Raw genomic sequence first — 16,528 nt, 5'->3', positions numbered from 1 at the left:
ATAGAGGAATGGAATGGAATCATAGAATAGAATCTGAAAGGTACCTTGGAGGTCATCTAGTCCAACCCCCTGCTCAGGCAGAAAACCTTATACCATTTCAGACCAATGGCTGTCCAGTCTCTTAATTCCCTGCTTCCCGTCTCCTTCCAGTCGAGCACCACTTAGCCACCAACATCCAGCGCAACCGCCTGGTCAAGCATGACCTACAAATGGCCAAACAGCTGCAAGAGGAAGAAGACCGGAAAGCTCGCACTCGTCTCCAGGAGCAGCACAAGAACCTGTGAGTGGGGGCTGCAGTGGGGGTCCTGGCGATTTCCTCCAGGTTTTGAGGGGAGGGGACTATTGGAGAATCACAGCCAGGGACTCAGCTCTCTGCACTGAACAATGGGGACGACCAGGAGACGGGGTGGGGGTGGGGTATTTTTATTTATTTATTTATTTTACTTAGAAAATTTATATTGCCGCCTGTTTGCACATGGCGACTCACGGCGGCTTACACAGATACAAAAGCACCATATAAAAAGAATAAAAAGTAACAAGAAGAAAAATAATACAAGTAATAACTCTCCCCACTCCCCCACCCCAGCGACAACACATGTTCACACTAGCCATTTAATGGGCTCCATCCCACTCTGGTTTCCCCAGGTCTGCTGGTAGCACCAGGTGTCAGAGCGTGCACAGTCTTACTGCGCAAGATAACCCAGGAGTAAACACAGTAAACAGTGGTCTATATTAAATGGTGGTTTATCTTACACTATCTACAATATCATACACCAGGAACAACATACGTACACGTGCTAATACAGCAGGATCCAACACACCACAGTTACGGCAGGAAACGGAAGAGGAAAGAACACATCAGCAGAGCTTTCCTATTATAGGAAGGCTCTTAAAGAGACACAGACCCTGCTGGCTCATTCTCATCAATACATCTTACATTATATACGCTGGTTAGCTGTTAAGTGAATACCTTGACCCCAGGTCGTCAGCATACTGAAGTATCCCCCTTGTGACACAAAAAATTCCCTCCAGGCGGTCTGCCAAAATTTGGCTAGAAATGGGCAGGTGTCCTCCTGTTTGAGCTGGGAAACTTACAAAGTTAAAGTAGGTTTTCTCCAATACAGAAGAGCAATTAAGATGGTCAAAGGCCTGGAGACTAAAACATACAAAGAAACGGTTGCAGGACTTAGGTTTGGCCAGTATGGAGAAAAGAAGGACTGGGGGGGGGCAACATGATAGCATCATTCCGCTTTTTGGGGGTTGCCGCAAACGAGGGGGTCAACACTAGGGCCCCTCCCCTTTTAATTCCGTGCATGGGGCTGGAGAAACAGATCCGTGGGTCTGCTGCAATGGGGAATGCAATTAACGTCGCTTCATTTAATCTAATTTGAGTTGTGTCAAGTGTTACACAAAGGGAAAAAACTGGGTATAAATTGAACAGTAAAATAAATATAATGAAGTCACCCCCTGGCACGAAAAGATCAGTGCAGGGTCTGGCAGTTATTTATTTATTTATTTTTAAAAAGGCAAATTCCACATTTTGGAAATGTCGTAATGCCTTTGTTTTGGGGAAATGTAAATATTGGGGCGCAGTTCTGGATGTTGCATTTGGAAAAGGATGTAAGGAAGAACTGCAGAAAAGGCAAGCAAACCATCCTAGAAGACCAGGCTGGGATGTTTTTTGGGGGGGGGACGGGGGGAGGACTGAGGCGTGTCAAGTCACGCATGGCTTGGCCTGGGGGAAGCTTTCCGCTCATGATCTCAGCCGTCAGACTTCTCAGGATGACCCGGAATTTTTCACCCAGAGCCAAATAGGTCACGCAAATGCAGACAGGACCTGGGTGAGTCTCTGGCCTAGATCACAGAAGCTGGCTTGCCGCTTCCAGACGGGCCAGGTTGAGGCAACGGATGTTTGCGTCAGTCGTTTAGGAAGGTGGATCTCAGCTTTCTAGCCGGAGGCCCTGCAAAGTGGTGAACTGGAAGGAGATCAAGCGGCTTGCCTTTCCGCAAGAAAATTAACATGGCCATTAGTCAGGATTCTTTCAGTCTGAATTAATGAAGGGATAAACTCTTGACTTGCAAAGCTCTCTGCTCCTCCTAAAGTAGGCCGAGCAGATGTTGGATGTGTGTTCCTGGGTCTTCGGAGAGAAAGGAAGTGGGTTTGGTTCTTCCCCGTTTCCCTCCTCCTCCTCCTCCTCCTCCTCCTCCTCCTCCTCCTCCTCCTCCTCCTCCTCCTCCTCCTCCTCCTCCTCCTCCTCCTCCCCTCCTTCTACTCCTCTCCTAACCTTGGAGTTGAAGTCCACAAGTCTTAAAGTGGACAAGGTTGGACACTTCTATGGTATCTTAACATGCCCCAGAACCCTCTTCCTCATCTTGAAGGCCTTGGCTGAGGTTCTTCGGAGCCAAGGCGCAGGTCTTCTGCTGCCCTCGGCTGCCGTCCCCTGCTTGACTCTGCCTCCCTGCCTCCCACCCACTCACAAAGACCCCCCGGTGTTTCCAGAGAACAGCAAGACTGTGAGATCGCCCAGGAAATCCAGGTCAAGCTGGTCATTGAAGCGGAACAGCAGCGTCGTCAGGAAGAGGACGATGAGGTAAGTTCCCCCTTTGGCACGGAGACGGAGGGCGTTTCTCTCTGGGGAGACAGACACGGCTCCCCACCTTTGGCCACCCAGGTAGGCCTGCCTGCAGAGGTGCACAGCTGGTCCTTGACTTACAGCCATTCATTTAGCGACCGTTCAAAGTTACAACAGCACTGGAAAAAAGTAACTTACGACCGTTTTTTTAACACGACCGTCGCAGCATCCCCATCAAAATTCAGATGATTGGCGGCAACTGACTCATATTTATGACGGTCGCAGTGTCATGTGATCCCCTTTTGCGACTTCCTGAACAAGCCAAGCCAGATTCACTTAACAACCACATCACTTAGTGAACCGCTGCAGTGATTTGATTTAGCAACTCTGGCGAGAAAGCTCGTAAAATGGGGCAACGCTCAATTGAACTTAGCAACGGAAATGTTGTGGTCGTATGTTGAGGACTACCTGTGGAGAGAAGACCTCCAGGTCTAAGGGAGGCCTAGTGGGTCTTGTAGGGTCCTCTTGGAGGACCCATAAACAGAACAGGACAATAAGAGTCGGAAGGGGCCTTAGAGGTCTTCTAGTCCAACCCCGGGAAGAAAAATGCCGAGATGCAGCCGGGTTGCAGCCAATCCCTTCACACGTGTTCTTCGCTTCAGGACATTGCTCGGATTCTGCAGCGGAAGGAGCTGCAGGAGGAAAAGAGGAGGAAGAAGCTGCCGCCGGACCCCCTGCGGCTGGGCGCTCCCGAAGAAGGCTACCCCCCGGAGAACAGAGGTGAGCAGAGGGGCTGCCCCTCTCCCCCCCCCCCCCCCGGGCTGCTTTTTCTGCCTTAATCTCTGCAAAGGGAATCATTTGGGTGTCGTGATTAAGCCGGCGAGTCCTTGGGCCAGCCAGTCCGTCCCTCTCGGCCCCAGGAAGAAGGCAAGGGCCAAAGTAGATTCAGAATTACAGAATTAACCACATAGAAGGGACCTCGGAGGTCCTCTAGTCCAACCCTCTGCCCAGGATCATAGAATCCTAGGGCTGGAAGGGACCTTGGAGGTCTTCTAGTCCAACCCTCTGCCCAGGATCATAGAATCATAAAAAGATGTAAGTGGCTGCCTGGAATGATTCCAAGATTCAAAGCCAGACTTTTCCCTGCTGGCTTCTCTCTTCAGTTTGGGAGAAATTAGTGGGCTGCTGGCTGGGGAATTCTGGGAGTTGAAGTCCGCAAGTCTTCCAGTGGCCACGGCTGGACCCCTTCCCTTAGACCCTGCCTGGTGGCCAAGAAGGATGCCGGACTCCGCTTGGAAGCCAATCAATGCCACCAATGCCAGCCGGGCAGAGAAGGGGGCCAGGTGGGCTCTGCTTCCTGCCAGTCTCCAGTGAAAGCCCCACCCCCGCTTGATGATCATCGCTGCTGCAGGATGGAAATTGTCTCCCGGGTTGTGATTGATGGGCCGGCTCTGCTCTTCCTCCTCCTCCTCCTCCTCCTCCTCCTTGAAGGGCTGATGTGATCAAAGGAGCTTTCAGAGCTGGGACTGAAGGAAGTCGGGTGGGCTCTGATTTGGGACTCTGCAACACGCTCTGCTTTTCTTCCCTTAGGACACGGAAACCGCCCTAAGTCCATGCCAGTGGCCTCCTCTTCCTCCCCCTCCTCCCCTCCTCCTCTTCCCCTTCCCTTCCTCCTCCTCCCCCTCCCCCTCCCCTCCTCCCCTTCGTTCTCCCTTCCTCCTCCCCCTCCTCCTCTCCCCCTCCTCTTCCCTTCCTCTTCCCCTCCTCCTCCTCTTCCTCCTCCCCTCCCCCTCCTCTCCTCTCCTCTCCTCTCCTAAAAAGGGGGCCAAAGGAGGGAGCAAATTAAATCCAAAGGGCAAAAATAATAAATATTATTTGAAATAACCGGTTGCCTTGTCCCGTGGCGAGTTGCCCACGGTGGGTTGTCCCGTGCCAGGCAAGGAAGGGGCACCGCTTAAGTGGAGATGGAGGGGGGTCCTGGGTTTGATTCTCCATGGACGGGAAGAGCTGTAGCAGTGAAGCCAGTGGAGAAGGGACGGGGCCCGGGGTGTGTGTGTGTCCTGCAGGAGGTCTGCTTGCTTGCTTGCATGCCTTCGCTGCCCCTCCAAGCTTTCTCCCCCCTCTGCTGCGTACCCCTCGCCCTGCCCTTAACGCAGGTCACTAACTCTCCTCCCTCGTCTGTCTTGCCGCTTCCTTGTTGCTCAGAGCCCTTGTCCGGCAGTCCCCGCGAACCGGGGCCCACGCTGCCCAGACCAGGCAGTGCAGATGGGCAGCCCCCCCAAATGAGGGAGCCTCAGGGGGGCCCTCCTCTGCTGTCAGAGGGCCTTGACCTGGAGACTTGGGAGAGTTCCTCAGGACCCAGGAAGACCAAGGAAGGCCGGAGGAAGGACCGAGAGAAGCAGCGGGAGAGGAAGAAAGAGGGGTACGGGAGACCCCCTCACCACCAGGGTCCTCCAGAGGAGGAGGAGGAGGAGGAGGAAGACAGAGCCCGCCGTCACCCCCACTGGAGCCTGGACAAAACTCAGGGGCCACGTCTGCTGGTCTGGGATGCCGAGCCACCCCGGGCCGGACGAGGCGGCAGGGATCCAAAGAGGCCTCAGAGCCAGGAGAGGCCCCCAAGGACGCCCCCTCCTCCGACGGACCGGGAGGAGGAATGGAGGAGCGGGCATCGCAGCCGCGGGCCCCGAGGGCAGGGGGAGCGGGGGCCGACCCCCAACGGGAGAGAGAGGCAGGCGGAAAGACGGTCCCCCAATCCGGACCGCCGTGGGCTGCCCCCTCAGGAGGACCGTAGCTCCCCGCGGCCCCCTGCCCATCACCACGCCAGGCAGCGGGACTCCGAGGCTGCCCACCGGCACCAGCCCAGGAGAGAGGATGGAGAAAGGGAGGCCCGGGGGGCTCGGGCCTCCCCCACCGCCCACCGCAGGGAGGGCAAGGATGGGGAGGCCAGGCGCCCCCGGAATCCAGGTAATGGGGCCACGGCCCACGGCTCTTTGGGCTTCATTCTGGGTCTTTCCCCATTGGGCCAAAAGGGGGCCAGCTGCCAGGAATCCTCAACCCTCCAGGAAGAGAGGAATCTGCTAAAACTGCCAGTCCGGAGGAAGGTGGGGTTGAGTTTGTCTTTTTTGTTACGGAATAGCAGCCTCTGAATTTGCTCTAGCCCAGGGGTAGGCAACCTTGGCTCTTTTATGACTGGTGAACTTCAACTCCCAGCTGGCTGAGGAATTCTGGGAGTTGAAGTCCACCAGTCATAAAAGAGCCAAGGTTGCCTACCTCTGCTTCTAGCCACACAGTGGCTTCTGCTCCAGGTGAGACGGAGGTTCCCTGGGTTTCCCCCACGAGGGATGTTTGGGACTTTGGAGTCTGTCTGAGCCTGGAAGCCACGGCAATCCCTCCGTGGCCCATAAGCGGCTCCTGGCGCAGCTTTTAGCTTATCTTGCGGCCTTGGATGCTCTCCGAGCTGGGTGGTTTCCTTGCAGACGTTTCGTCACCCAACTAGGGAACATCTTCAGGGCTAGAAGGGAGGGGGGATTGCAGGGAGAAGGAGGAGGAGGAGGACTGTGGGGTCCTTGGTGCTCTCTGAGCTTGGTGGTTTCCTTGGAGACATTTCATGATCCAACTAGGCAACATCATCAGGGCTAGAAGGGAAGGGAGCTTGCAGACAGGAGAAGGAGGTGAAGAGAAAAAAAGAGAGCAAGAGAAAGAAGAAAGAAAGAGAAAGAAAGGAAGGATTGTGGGGTCCTTGATGCTCTCTGAGCTGGGTGGTTTTCTTGCAGACATTTCATGACCCAACTAGGCAACATCATCAGGGCTAGAAGGCAGGGGGCTTGCGGAGAGGAGGAGGAGGAAGATGAGGAGGACTGAGGGGTCCTTGGTGCTCTCTGAGCTGGGTGGTTTCCCTGCAGACATTGCATGGCCCAACTAGGCAACATCATCAGTGGAGGAGGAGGACTGTGGGGTCCTTGGTGCTCTCTGAGCTGGGTGGTTTCCTTATGGACATTTCATGACCCAGCTAGGGAATAGCATCACTGTTAGAAGGGAGGGGTTTGTGGAGGGGAGGAGAAGAAGAAAGGAGGATTAGAGTCATTAACCATAAAATTCTTTGGGGCTGTGACAGTTCCGGGTGTGTTTCATAAATTAAGAAAACAGAGTTGGAAGGGACCCTGGTGGTCTTCTAGTCCCACCCTCTGCTCAAGCAGGAGACCCTATACCATTTCAGACAAACGGTTGTCCAGCACCCACAACCTCTTGGGAGACAAGTCATTCAACTGATTAATTGTTCTCACTGGCAGGACATTTCTCCTTAATTTTAAGTAGGTTCTGAGATGGTTGACCGTTGGCCATCAAGAGCTGACGGCCTTGAGCTCCTAACCCAAAGTGCCAGTGTCCGTGGCCCCTGAAGCCGAACACCAGCATGGCTGGCCACCATCCCTTCTTCTGCCCGAGCTCCATAATTTAATGACCTGATGGTTTAATGCAGCGTAATAACGTTTGGACAGCTCTCCAAGGAAGGAGAAGCCAGCAGATGGTCTTCATCCCGTCCCAAACTGGGCCAGGTGCCGGTGGCGGCTGCTGGTTCTCTGCTTGGGTGGGGAAAAAAGGCTCACAGACTTCCTCCTTTCCAAATCCGAGACGCCAGGCTCCGGCTTGTTGCAGATGAATCCCAGATGGGGCCGGCCCCTTCCCACTTTGTTCCCAGGAAATCTGTGAGCAAACTCTCTGGGTGGAAGCTGGTCGCATCTGGAGAAGTGATGCAGTTCCCAGCTTTTGTTCTCCTGCCAAATCCGTGTGACGTTTGCAAGGATGTGCCAGGTTTGCAATGCCCCCCCCCCTCCGTAGGCCTATAAATAGACCCTCCCCGCCTCTCCCTCCGAGCACGGCTCCACCCTGGGTCCTCGCCAAGGCAGGTGGGGGTCAAGGGAAGTTGTCCCGCTCTGTAATGTCGGCGTTCTTCCCCAGAGAAGCTGCTAAGTGGAGGCAGATGGGCTGCTTGCGCCTCAACGCTCAGCCGAGGCTGCTGTCGTCTGCTCGGTTGCCGTACAACAGGGGTTTCGGGGAGGGGGGAATGGCCTGCTTCCCCCTGAGATTGTCTGTCCAGGGGTCTTCTCTGTGCCGCTGGCTGGTTAGGATAGAGCTGGAGCAGAAGAGAAGGGCAGGAGGTTTCTCTGCTGGGGGGGGGGGGTCCCGCTAAAGCTCCGCTTTGCTCCCTGGACAGAAGAGAAGTAGGGGGTGCTGGGTGCCCTCTGCGCTGGGTGGTTTCCTTGCAGACGTTTCATGACCCAACTAGGGAACATCATCAGGGCTAGAAGGCGGCGGGGGGGGGGAGTCTATGGGGAGGAGGAAGAGGAGGAGGAAGATGACTGTGGGATCCTTGGTGCTCTCTGCGCTGGGTGGTTTCCTTGCAGACGTTTCGTGACCCAACTAGGGAACATCATCAGGGCTAGAAGGAAAAGAGGGAGGGAGAGAGCTCGAAGAGCCAGGTCTTCAGGCCCCGGCGGAATGAACGGAGGTTGGAGGCGGTCCTAAGCTCCGCAGGCAGCTGGTTCCACAGGGCAGGCGCCCCCACTGAGAAGGCCCTACCCCTGGGTGTTGCCCGCCGGCAATCTTTAACCGGCGGCACCCTGAGAAGACCCTCCCTGTGGGAGCGCACTGGACGAAGGGAACTTGATGCCGGCAGCAGGTGTTCCCTCAGATATCCCGGACCCAAGCCATGTAGGGCTTTATAGGTCATCACCAGCACCTTGAATCTCACCCGGAGGGCAACCGGAGTTCACGGGGGAGGCCGGACTCACTTAACAACCGTGTGCCCTAACTGAACGACTGCAGTGCTTCACTTAGCAGCGGTGGCAAGAGAGGTCCTAAAATGGGGCCAAGCTCACGGAACAGCTGTCTCGCCTCACGACAGAAGTTTTCAACTCCGTTGTGGTCGTAAGCTGAGGACTGACTGAAAATAAAAAGCAGTGTTTCCCTGATGCTCTCCTGCTTTTAAGTCTTTTTAATCTTTGCTGGAAATAACAATAATGATAAAGTAGTAGTAGTAGCAATAATAATAATAATAATAATAATAATAATAATAATAATAATAATAATAATAATAATAATAATTTGGAAGGGACCTTGGAGGTCATCTAGTCCAACCCTCTGCTCACGCAGGAAACCCTAGACCATTTCAGACAAATGGCTGTCCAGTCTCTTCTTAAAGACTTCCAGTGTTGGAGCATTCACAGCTTCTGGAGGCAGATTGTTAATAATAATAATAAAGTTGGAAGGGACCTTGGAGGTCATCTAGTCCAACCCCCTGCTCAGGTAGGAAGCCCTATACCATTTCAGACAAATGGCTGTCCAGTCTCTTCTTAAAAACTTCCAGTGTTGGAGCATTCACAGCTTCTGGAGGCAAGGAGTTCCACTGGTTAATTGTTCTCACTGTCAGGAAGTTTCTCCTTAGTTCCAGGTTGCTTCTCCCCTTGATGAGTTTCCATCCATTGAGGCCTTTCACTTTCTGTTTTGCAGGGGCAAAACCTCGGGGGCCCAAAGAAGACCCCTTCGCCAGACCCCGATCAGGGGCTTCCCGTGACCCCGAGGACTACGACGCTGAGATTGCCTGGAAGTTGCAGGAGGAGGAACTGCTGGTGAGCAGGGCCAAACTGGGCCCTTATGGAGCTGCGGGGAGGGGGGGAACCCTGAGACCCCCCCACCCCATCCAGTTTTCCCATTTTCAGCTGCTTTGGCGCCCTGCTTTGATTTTGATCCACAGTTCACGACAGGAAGCAAACAGCATCCGGGTAATGGGGAGGGGTCTCCTCTGGGAGTTGAAGGGGGTGAGGGGCGCAGGGCCTGTTCGAAAGAGTGGAAAAAGGGGTTGTGTGTCCCCAGACAGAATTTTCCAAACATTGGAGACCAAGGGGTCTGTTTTGTTTTGTTTTTTTTAACATGTAATTGTATTCTATTCAAGAAGAAATTCAAAATGCAAGCCCGTGAAAGATGAGCAAGCAAAGAAAAATAAAAATAAAACAGACAATGTGTTAAACAAAAAAGTGCATTAAAAAAACCCACAAACACACACTTTTGTCCCCCGTAGTTAAATACCGATGACTATATTACAACAATATTAGTTTGGAAACAGGCCCCCAAACAAGTTTATAAAGTTCTAACTCTGTTTGCAAATTATTCACCTGTCCCCTGTTCTACTACACGGATAACGAAATACTTAACGGGTAAAGCATAAAAAAACAACAACAGAAAAACAAGATTAAGGTTTCAAAAGTTTGTTAGCCAACTATTTACTGTGTACGAGTCATAGAAAACTTACTACAGCTTTTTATCTATCCTAAATCCAGTGCAGGCCCTCAAGCCCGCTGTGTAGATCACGAGGGTGGGAAAGGGGTTGTGTGACTCCCCAAGCAGAATTTTCCAGATGTTGGAAACTTCCTGGTGGAGCCACAGATGGGTTGGAGGGAGCCAGAAGCAAGGGGGGAGGGTGTTTTGAAGCATCCCGTTTGGGGAGGTGGGGAGAAATTGTTCCAAGGCCTGGGTGAGGGGGGGGGACGCTTCAGAGGTCTGCAGGAAACAGTTCCCCAATTTTCTCTTTTTAAAGTTTCTCTTTTTTTCTTCGTTTTTTTAGGCCAGCCAGGTGGATCGGAGGGCTGCACAAGTTGCCCAAGATGAGGTAAGTGCCTACTGTCAACAACGTCCACGCTAGAAGCAGCAGCAAGAATAACAACAACGTGGCACGGTTGACTGCAGGAAGTTCTTTACTGCGAGAGTTTCGTGCGAAAACAAAGTCAGCGTTGGGAGTTACTCACCCCCAACGCGTCTTTTATACACTGCTTGTAATTGGGTCATTAGCCCCACCCATTAGCCCCACCCTTCCCCTGCACAGACCAGCATCCGCCTAAGCCCGCGTAAAACCCCACCCCTTTACCCATCTCCCCACACCGTGCTTCACCCCCTGGCGCCGAGGACCACACAGCGCGCAGGTAGGTATACGCCCAATACCCCCCTAACCCGTGCCCTAGGGAACCGGACGTGCTCCCCTCCAGCCGCCCCGTGAGGCCGCGGCTTTGGGTCCTGCGCAGCTGTCTTGTGTGAGTCCCGCGCTGCTGCCCGTGGCTGCTTCTGGCTGCTTCGTTGCTGGCGGCGTGGGCGTGGTCTGGCTTCCGCCTGCCGTGCGGCACATGTGGTGCTCCCCCGAGTCCCCTCAAGTTGTCGAGCCCATGGGGCTTGACATCTGCAAGGACAGGTAGAGTTACAAGGAACGTGGAGGTACCTTAGTTCCTTAATGCAGAATGGAGTTGGGAGGGACCTTGGAGGTCTTCTAGTCCAGCCCCCTGCTCAAGCAGGATGCCCTATAGCAGTGATGGCGAACCTTTTAGACACCGAGTGCCTAAACTGCAACCCAAACCCCACTTATGTATTGTTCGGTGCCGGGGGGGCGTGGCATGGCCTATTGGGTGGGCGTGGCTTCGGTGGTAACGGCAGACTGGGTGGGACTAAAAAGTTCATCAATTCCAACTTTGCAAGATCTTTTTTTTCCCCTGCGAGAAGTTGAAATTGATTGATTGAATGAACCGTTGTTTTTTTTGCACACGCTGGTGGAGGCGTAAAGTGAAAACCTAGCTGAAGGCCTAGGACTTGGGCGACGGTACGTGTGCCCGCAGAGAGGGCTCTGCGTGCCAACTGTGGCACACGTGCCATAGGTTCTCCACCACGGTCCTATAGCATCCCAATCAAATGGCTGTCCAGTCTCTTCTTAAAAATCTCCTGTGATGGAGCACCCACAACCTCTGGAGGCAAGTTGTTCCACGGGTTCGTTGTCCTCGCTGTCAGGAAATTTCCTGACAGGGAGAACAATCAGCCAGCGGAACGGCTTGCCACTAGAGGTTGTGGGTGCTCCACCACCAGCTGGAGGTTGGACAGCCGTTTGTGTGAAATGGTACAGCTTCTCCTGCTTGAGCAGGGGGTTGGACTAGATGACCTCCCGAGGTCCCTTCCAGCTCTATTCTGATGGCAGAGCTTGCCTTCAGAAGTTGGGGCTGTTGCATCGCTGGAGGCTTTCGAGGAGAGCCTGGACAGCCACTTGTGTAGAATGGCACGGGGGTCTCCTGCCTGAGTAGGGGGCTGGACTAGAAGACCTCCAGGGCCCCCTCCAGCACTTCTGTTATTCTGTAGTTCTGAAACCGAGTAAATCCTAAGCAGAGGCGTCAGCCCGTGAAAAGTGATAACTGGCCGGATGGACTCTTTCCCGCAGGAGATAGCCCGGCTGCTGATGGCGGAGGAGAAGAAAGCTTACAAAAAAGCCAAGGAACGGGAGAAGAAGAGGCAGGATCCCGACGGGAAGGTGGGCCAGGATTCGGTTTGGGAAGACGTTGGCGTCTTCTGGAAAGGAAGAGGGGAGGGGGAGGACACACCCATCCCCTGCACAAGAATTATACCTTTTTCAGGAGAAGAAAATCTTTGTAGCTCAGCCTTGAACTTTGGGCTCCTTGTGGTGCTCTCTGAGCTGGGGGCATTTTGCAGATGTTTCATAACCCGACTAGGTAGCAGCATCAGTGCTAGAAGGAGTGGGGTTTTCAGGGAGGAGGAGGAGGAGGAGGAGGAGGAGGAGGAGGAGCTGTAAATCAACCTTGGTGCTCTCTGAGCTGGGTGTGTTTTGCAGATGTTTCATAACCCGACTAGGTAACATCACCAGTGCTAGAAAGGAGTTGAATTTGTTCTCTGTTTTATTTATTTTTATTTTTATTTTTTAAATCCCATTTATATCCCACCCTTCTCCGAAGACTCAGGGCGGCTTACAAGCTTAGCAGTAGCCTTCATTCTATGTATATGCCTGCTTTATTAGTGGTTTCACCCCTCCCCCCCAGCGGCATTATTACAAAGTCAGCTTAATTGCCCCCAACAATCTGGGTCCTCATTTTACCTACCTGGGAAGGACGGTAGGCTGAGTCAACCTTGAGCCTGGTGGGACTCGAACCTGCACTAATTGCAGGCAGCTGGTGTTACTTAAGGAGGCCTTAGCCCACTGCTCCACCAAGGCTCTTTTTTAATTACGAATTCACAAACAGCTATGAATTATGCTTTCACAGACCATCTATTTCTAATTCCCATCCTGTTTGGAAAGCATGCTGAAATTTCAAATTATTCGGGATGGGGGCAGGTCGAGGGAGGCCGAGTTTGAGATTTTCTGTTGTTATATCCCGACATTTTCTTTTATAATCCTTTTTTTTTTTAAAAAAATGATGATTAAATCAGCAGGTTTGGGTCCCATTCCTCATTGCTGATAACAACTGGGAGGCCCTAAAACTTCATTCAGGAGGTAGATCATGCCAGCCTCATCTCTTATCCCAAATTAAGATTGGCCTTGGGCAATTTTATTTATTTATTTATTTATTTATTCATTCATTCATTCATTTATTTATTAATTATTATATTTTATTTATTAAATTGACATGTCGTTTCCCCCCTCCCATCTCACACTCACTGGACTCTCAGTTCTTAAATTTATGGTGGGTTGTTTTTCCCCCCATAACTGATGTCGGAGAATACAGACGGAGAAGCCGAAAGAGAAAATTTCCATCTCTTAATTCAGATTTACCGAAAAGCTTGCAAGGACGTTTCCTGCTGGGCTTCTAAAGCCTCACCCTCTTCGCTTCCAGTCACACCTATAAAGCGACAACAGGTTTTATTCTCCCTCCTGTCAACCTCCCAGTGCTTCCCACTGAAGCCCAGTTCCACCTGGGTCCACACCTTCGCTCTGAAAGAGTCCTTGCCTTAAATTACGGGCTGCGTTCCGTGTCTTGAACTCCGCTTGCGGCTTCACGGACGCGCAACCTGAAGCCAGATCCTCGCTTAGCTGTCTCTTCTACGTCCAGCAGGAACCGCCCGAGTCGGTGTGCGGCCGGACAAGGGAAGGACACGACCCTCACCGCGGCAGGGGCGAGAAGCCCACGCGGTAAGATGCTTTGCGGCCCGGGACTCTGCGTATCGGAAGGGAAATGTACCTTTTGTGGAAGGATGTTGGGTGGTTAGAAATGGTAAGAGAACATAAACCAGGTACTTATAATCATATGTGGTGGACAAGTGTTAAAGCAGGGGTCTTCAAACCTGGCCCTTTGATGACTTGTGGACTTCAACTCCCAGAATTCCTCAGCCAGGCACGCTGGCTGAGGAATTCTGGGAGTTGAAGTCCACAAGCAGGGGTCTTCAAACTTGGCCCTTTGATGACTTGTGGACTTCAACTCCCAGAATTCCTCAGCCAGGCAATTCTGGGAGTTGAAGTCCGCAAGTCAGGAAGGGGCCATAGTTCCCCCACGCTGGCTGAGGAATTCTGGGAGTTGAAGTCTGGAAGTCATGAAGGGGCCTCAGTTCCCCCACGCTGGCTGAGGAATTCTGGGAGTTGAAGTCTGCAAGTCATGAAGGGGCCTTAGTTCCCCCACGCTGGCTGAGGAATTCTGGGAGTTGAAGTCCGCAAGTCATGAAGGTGCTTTAGTTCCCCCACGCTGGCTGAGGAATTCTGGGAGTTGAAGTCCCCAAGTCATGAAGGAGCCATAGTTCCCCCACGCTGGCTGAGGAATTCTGGGAGTTGAAGTCCACAAGTCATCAAAGGGCCAAGTTTGAAGACCCCTGTATTAAAGCAAGGAGATATTGGACAAAAATTCACATTTGGTTAGAAAAAACGTTAGAGAAATGCATAGACTATAAACCTGGATTTTTTTTTACTAGCTATAATGCCAGAAAAACATGATAAGCAAAGCACATATTTGATTTTACATGTGATAACAGCGGCAAGAATTCTATTTGCATGATCCTGGAAGAAGGAAGAAACACCACCAGAACAAGAAATAATTAAAAACAACAACACTAGAGTGTGTGGAAATGGACACACTTATTTTAAGGCTGAAAGAAAAAGAAGAAACAGAACATTTTCAAAGTTGGGACCTGTTTTATCAATGGTTAGAGAAAAGATTTGGGGATTAGGAATTTAATTGGTATTAGCAAATCAGATACTAAGACAACACGTTTTGTGGAATGGTTACTATTGAATTCTGTTTTTAAAAAATCAATAAAACTTTATGTATATATAAGAAAAGGAAGCGGTAGAGAACATTCACAGTTTGGATTGTGGATTTAGGCAGGAGATTGTCCTCCGACCTCAACGCTTGGCTCCTGGACGTTTCCTTACCAAACTAGGTAATGTCTTCAGCAAGGCTTGGGGGTGAAGTGTCTTGTTCATTTATACAGGTAGATCCTCAACTTAGCGACCAAAATTGAGCCCCAAAATTTAAGTTAAGTTTAAGTTTAAGTTTATTATATTTGTATACTGCCCTTCTCCCGAAGGACTCAGGGCGGTGAACAGGGCATATATAAAAATACAAATTACAAAAATTAAAAAGAGAATTAAACACGAGCCCAAACTAAAAACAGTAGAAATTTTGTTAAGTGAGTTTTGCCCCATTTCACGACCTTTCTGTGGCTGGTGTTAAGGAAATGACTTCAGTGGTTAAATTAGTAGCTGTTGTGATTCCTGGCCAGACAGTGGACCCGGCAGCCGAGTCTGAGGACTCAGAGGAGGAGGAGGAAGGGGGAACTGGAGGGACATCAGAGCCAGAGGAAGGCTCCGAGGAGCTCCAAGACTTACAGTCTGACGAGGAGCCTGGCCCCTCTACTCACGCTCAGGCTGAGACACAGCTGTGCTGGGAGCCTGAGTTGGACAGCGATGAAGCACAGCTGGGAAATATCCAGGATGCACGAAAACGCCGGCAAGAGAAGCGAGTAGGACAGAGGGATGCAATGGGGCGGCTCCAAAGGCAAAGGAGAAGGCATTAGGAAGCCACGCCTGGGCTGAATTATAAAACCGTTTCTGTGGACTGTGTTTGTTTGCCTTGGACATTGACTCAGGTCTGTGAATGATAAAAGGGGCTGGTTTTTTCTTGCGGTTCCTGCCTGTTTCTTGGAAGAGGGGTTTCCCCTTGTGAGCAGAACCAGGACTCACGTAGGCTGGGACAGAACAGTTTCATGGTTGTTAAGTGAAACTGGCTCCCCCCCCATTGACTCGGCTTGTCAGAAGGTTGCAAAAGGGGGAATCGCCTGACTCAGGGACACGGCAATGGTCGTAAATGTGAGTCAGTTGTCAACCATCTGAATGTAAATCACATGACCCTGGGGATGCTGCAACCGATCTGAGTGTGAGAAACACTCCTAAGTAGCTTTTTTTCAGTGCCTTTGTAACTTTGAGCGGTCACTAAGCGAACTGCCGTAAGTGGAGGACTACCTGCATAGCCTTGTGACTGGTTGAATCACAAGACTGATGGAGTCACAACGTTTGGCGGCTAATCCTGCTTCCCTCTCGGTAGATATAGGTAGTCCTCGAATTACGGCCACAGTTGAGCCCCCCAAAAAATACGTTGCTAAGTGAGACAGTTGTTAAGTGAGCTTTGGCCCATTTTACGACCTTTCCACTGGGAATCGCTGCAGTTCGATAGTTAGCAACACGGATGTTAAGTGAGTCCGCCTTCCCCATGGACTTCGCTGGTCAGAAGGTCGCAAAAGGGGATCACGTGACCCCACGCCCCAGGACACTGCGACCGTCATAAATGTGAGTCAGTTCCCGCCGAGCGGCTGAATTTTGATCACGGGGCCGTGGGGATGTTGCAAGGGTCCTAAATGGGAAAAACAGTCCTGAGTAGCTTTTTCAGGGCCGTTGCAACTTCAGACAGTCACTAAATGAACTCTTGTAAGTCGGGAACTTCCTGTATCTGGCTCAAAATCAACAACTTCTTGTCAACGTGGTCCTGACCCCTTCTGCCTTCTCCCCACCAGAGCTGGTCCACCCTCGACCAAGGACGTGGAGCCCGCCACCGGCCTTACGAATCAGCATAACGTGGCACATCAGATAGCCAGACCGGAGTCAGCTCATAAAGGTGAGACGTGGCCTCTTGTTTTATAGGACAGATTATAGAATT

At 51.8% G+C, this 16,528-nt stretch overlaps 1 protein-coding gene across 5 annotated transcripts in view; it reads left to right on the top strand.

Annotated features, from left to right (window-relative positions):
- The window catches only part of CCDC50 (coiled-coil domain containing 50), a 37,267-nt gene that overhangs the window by 14,951 nt on the left and 5,788 nt on the right, over nucleotides 1-16,528 (top strand). For 2 of the 5 annotated variants that reach the window (XM_083363970.1, XM_083363968.1), the window contains exons 3-11: nucleotides 151-280; nucleotides 2,501-2,591; nucleotides 3,236-3,353; nucleotides 4,779-5,537; nucleotides 9,081-9,199; nucleotides 10,192-10,236; nucleotides 11,818-11,907; nucleotides 13,442-13,518; nucleotides 16,386-16,486. In XM_083363970.1, coding sequence (XP_083220096.1) covers nucleotides 151-280; nucleotides 2,501-2,591; nucleotides 3,236-3,353; nucleotides 4,779-5,537; nucleotides 9,081-9,199; nucleotides 10,192-10,236; nucleotides 11,818-11,907; nucleotides 13,442-13,518; nucleotides 16,386-16,486 — 1,530 coding nt within the window. Of the gene's footprint in view, nucleotides 1-150; nucleotides 281-2,500; nucleotides 2,592-3,235; nucleotides 3,354-4,778; nucleotides 5,538-9,080; nucleotides 9,200-10,191; nucleotides 10,237-11,817; nucleotides 11,908-13,438; nucleotides 13,519-16,385; nucleotides 16,487-16,528 lie in introns of all 5 variants that reach the window. The other 3 variants (XM_083363969.1, XM_083363967.1, XM_083363971.1) reach the window with 2 other exon arrangements.

Source organism: Vipera ursinii (genome assembly GCF_947247035.1).
Source record: "Vipera ursinii genome assembly, chromosome: 5".
Lineage (NCBI taxonomy): Eukaryota > Metazoa > Chordata > Lepidosauria > Squamata > Viperidae > Vipera > Vipera ursinii.
The sequence above is the reverse complement of the archived record's forward strand: the minus strand, read 5'-3'. Positions and strand labels throughout refer to the sequence as shown.